Source organism: Phragmites australis, chromosome 7 (assembly GCF_958298935.1).
Source record: "Phragmites australis chromosome 7, lpPhrAust1.1, whole genome shotgun sequence".
Lineage (NCBI taxonomy): Eukaryota > Viridiplantae > Streptophyta > Magnoliopsida > Poales > Poaceae > Phragmites > Phragmites australis.
In genome coordinates this window covers 13,016,409-13,020,624 of record NC_084927.1, presented here as the reverse complement: position 1 = coordinate 13,020,624, position 4,216 = coordinate 13,016,409, and the positions used below count along the sequence as shown (strand labels likewise).

At 39.4% G+C, this 4,216-nt stretch overlaps 1 protein-coding gene across 1 annotated transcript; it reads right to left on the bottom strand.

Annotated features, from left to right (window-relative positions):
• Positions 1-1,060: 1,060 nt before the first annotated feature.
• LOC133923993 (acetylserotonin O-methyltransferase 1-like) lies at positions 1,061-3,633 on the bottom strand. Its single transcript, XM_062369333.1, has 2 exons — positions 2,768-3,633; positions 1,061-1,648 (listed from the first exon to the last, which is right to left on the bottom strand). Exons 1-2 carry the CDS (start codon positions 3,554-3,556, stop codon positions 1,346-1,348), a joined length of 1,092 nt encoding a protein of 363 aa, XP_062225317.1. The 5' UTR covers positions 3,557-3,633; the 3' UTR covers positions 1,061-1,345.
• Positions 3,634-4,216: the final 583 nt, after the last annotated feature.

Below are 4,216 nucleotides of genomic sequence, written 5' to 3'. Positions count from 1 at the left end.
GAGGTGCTGAATAAGTTCTGTCTGGTCAGAAGCACAAATACCACATGTTTTCTCTGAACATGCTGTCTGCAATTTTTCTGAATATATTGTTACATGACATGACAATAGCATGTATTTGTCCTTGATGATGCATTTTCTTCCTGGATTATTCATGTGGACAAAAATTCAGACCTAGGATTGGGCTGTTGACATAAATATTTGTTCTTGCACTTCAGAGGTGTTACGAACTTCAATGACTTGTAGCAAATCAATGGTCAACATGAATGAACAGCTCTTAGTTCATGGCTTGTTTTCGGCCACTTCAATCTTACCGACACCCTCAAGTTTTCACTCCATTGTTGTGTTCATTGTTTCGATATTTTGTAAAAAAAATCTCAATATTGTGAAGTTCCCTCTAGTAGTATTGAAGTGCAATGTTCCTGTTTCTCAAGAACAAATGGCTTGTGTTACTGTCAAAAAGTAAGAGTAAAAATTCTCATTTGTCCATGAGTTTTTCTTATAAAAAATAAATAGCCTTGGTTTAGAAAAGTAAAAAATAAATGAAAACAACCATACATATTTAATCAGTAAATAGACGAAGTCATCATACTACAGGGGCATATTAGTCATTACACACTCAGTGAACAATCTCTCTAAAAAATCAGGGTTGCCAAACGGTGAGCTGCTCTAGCCAGCAGATTCTCCAGATAGTTGTTTCTCATAAAAACTAGTTTATCAGAAAAGCTCCTCAGTTGAAAAGCTATCACAAACAGGATCTAACCCGTATTGAGAAACATATATGTTTTAACACTTGCTAATTTGATTCATGTGGTATATCACCTCTTTATGTCAATTGCCATGCTTAATATCCTAGTGAACATGAGTAGATTATGGTCATACATGTCTATTGTTAAAATGCTCATGTTTGTATGTGATATTGCTATTCAGCAATTATGCCTTTGTATTAGCGTTTATTTCTGGAATTAATTCAATAAAACAGTTGCTGAAACGTGCTATGAAACAACACTAGCTAGATAGAATAAAGCAACAACAATTTTCAAAATACCATCAAAAGAAAATGTTTTATGGTTTGGAGAAATAAAACCAAGTCATCATAACATGATATATATAGTTTCATAAAATACAGTTCCAAATTCCGGAAACAACTATCCCCGATGGGCTCACACAGATATCATATTTTTACTACCGCCAGAGAAAAAACATGACAACAGAAGCATGTTAACGAGGTAGCCTGCTTATTGACAACACGTAGAGTTCACTTGAGACGCACATACAAATGAAAATTGGAGTTCAGGTATGTGTAATTTATTGTCAGCTATTGTACGGTATATAGTTCACCGAGCATTCATGGGTAGATCTCAATTACTGAAAGGGGACCCAATATCGGCATGATTTTGTAATCATCGCTGAATCCAGCATCAGAAAAGATCTTTTTCCACTCATTTTCGCCTCGTTCCACCCCGTTGACATACATCATGAACATGTTCTGTAAGGCTTCCATCTCGCTGATTCTGCTATCTCCCAGAGCTGAACCTCTCACCATCTCTATGATTATAACCTTTCCTCCAGCACTTCTAGCAGGGATAGCTTCCTTGCAACGTCTAAGTATCTTGACGCAATCATCATCACCCCATTCATGCAAAATGTTCTAAAACAGATATGGAGAAACCATTTGAAGGAAGAATAAAAAGAAACAATTTAATGAAAGGAAAAAAAAAGAAAAATTGCGGTAGAAGCCCTAAACAATTTCAGTATCCAATCAAGCTCCCAAAGTCTAATTTGTTGATTGTTCCCCCTTGAAATATTTATGTGCGTATTGAAGTCCGTCACATCTAATTCAGTCAATTTGTGCCCCTCCAATATTTTATTTTATTTAATTAAACCCCTTTACACTAAATATTTAATAATTAGACTGTTCCAACTAATATATATGTAAGACGAGTGTTCATTCAGTCAACCAGGATTGATAACTGAAACTAATGCAACTGAGTACTAATCGTATGTATGGATTTGTGGTTGTTCTTACTTCTCAGTTAAAAAAACCCTTAAAATACTAAATTGTATGTTAAAAAATTGTGAGGACTTAGAGTATGTTGACAACAAAAAATGTGATCATCACACATGTATCATTCCTATATACTTTGTACTAAGTTTGATTAATACTATATTTTTCTCGTCCCACGTTGCGCCGCCTCTCCTCAATTTGTTGTCCCACGAGTGTCACGTAACCTTAATACTATATTTATAGTCAACTGTGATCTGCCATTTTGTTTCAACGAACTAGCATATGATCATATTTTAACTGTATTAATTATATGCAATACTTGTGGCTCTTTTCCAGTTATTTTTTTCCCCATGTGCATACTAATTTTGTATGAGAATTACTCCCTTTGTTTCACAATATTTGTTCAGTTCGGGACCCTCATTTCACAATATTTGTTCAGGAGGAAAATAAGAGCTTAGTTCTTATGACATTTTTACCTTTTACCCCTAATTTAATGCAACAAATGAGGTTTGGTAGCTGTATCATGTCATTAAGTAGCGGTATATATATGGTCGAGCATGGTGCTTTCATTATAATATACATAGATTTAATACATTAAAAATCATATACATAGATTATAGCTCAAAAGGTGCTTTTATTATAATATAATTTTATTACCGTTTATAAACATATTAAATGGAAACAATGTTTCATTTTGGACATAGTTGATGACCAAAACCACGTGTTTTGAGGGAGTAAGTATGCAATTAGTGATATTGATACCTTGAGTAAGACAGCATCTGCAGGTGGAATGGACTCAAACATGTCGCCGGCGATGAAATGCAGTTTGCCGTCACCAGCGGTGACCTGGCCTACCACGTGAGGAAGGTCCAGCACGGTGCATTTGATGCGTGGGAACGCCCTCGCGATGACCTGCGTGCCAGCACCATTGCCGCCGCCGACGTCGACCAGCGAGCTCAGCCCGCGAAAGATGCGGCCCTTGTCCAAAATAATGACCTCGAGGAAGAGCTCGCTATCAGCGACCATGGAGTCGTTCAGGACGCTGTTCAACGCGGCATCCTTGCTCGCCATCTCCCACTGGGAGCAGCCGTGTGCGAGCTCGAAGAGGGACCCGGCGGCCGCCGGCTCGCTCCTGAACCAGTCGCCCATGCTGAAGAAGGAGGAGACGATGAGAGGGCTCACGAAGAACGGCACAATAGGGGACAGGTTGCGCCAGCCGACGAGGAAGCGGCACGCCGTGGTTAGCCCGTACACGACGGCACCGGATTCACCGCTGTCTTCTCCGGCAGTGGTGCTGAAGATGCCGGAAGTGCTGAGCAGTTCCATCACGCGCTGGAGGTCGGGCACCTTGGCCGGATGTACGGCAGTGTCTGTCGCGATGTTGGCGAGGGTGGCGGCACCACCACGGCGGTGGATGGCGTCTGGGATGCCGAGATCCACGGCGCACTTGAGCGCCATGGACTTAACGTAACCGAGCAGGTGGTTTTGGAGCTCGGAAAGAGCTACGAGCAAGTCCTGAGGACTCACTTCGGCCAAGAGTCTAAGCGACATGCTGCTAGTTAACTTCACAACAACTTAAAGCTTGTCTTGTACTACTAGTCCTTGGCCATACCCAGTGCCTACCAACACCTTATATACACGATGGAATGATTGAAAGAATGTGTAGGACACAACAAAATATATCTATCAAGATGCCACAATAATTTTAGTATGAAGAAAATATGACGACAAAAAGAAAATATTGTGAATCGAGCACGGGATGGAATAGTTTTGGTCTCTTGGAGCCGAGAATTCTATATTTCAACCAAAGTGTTTTTTGGGCTCCAACACCAGATTTTGTAGGTAGCCATCGGATTTCGTCATTATTCGTTGTCAAGGGTGTTAGGATTTGAGGCAAGAAATTCATGTGTTTTCAGACCCTCCTAAATTTTTATTTATACTTCCAATTATAGTTAGTTTATACTGGAGTTATAGTCATTTTTTGTGTAATTTTCAAGTAGTGTTTGTACAAATAGAAAACTTGGGGTGTTAGAATCCTCAATAACACCCGAATTTTAACCATTACGAAGTCAGATCAAATCTAAGGTGTTATTCTCCATTCGTATGGTTAGAAAATTGGTAAAATTTACTAAAACACACCCAGAAGTCACTCCTAGTTTGATTTTCACCGCTAAAAAGTATATTTGTAGCATATGCACCCCGACAAGTATA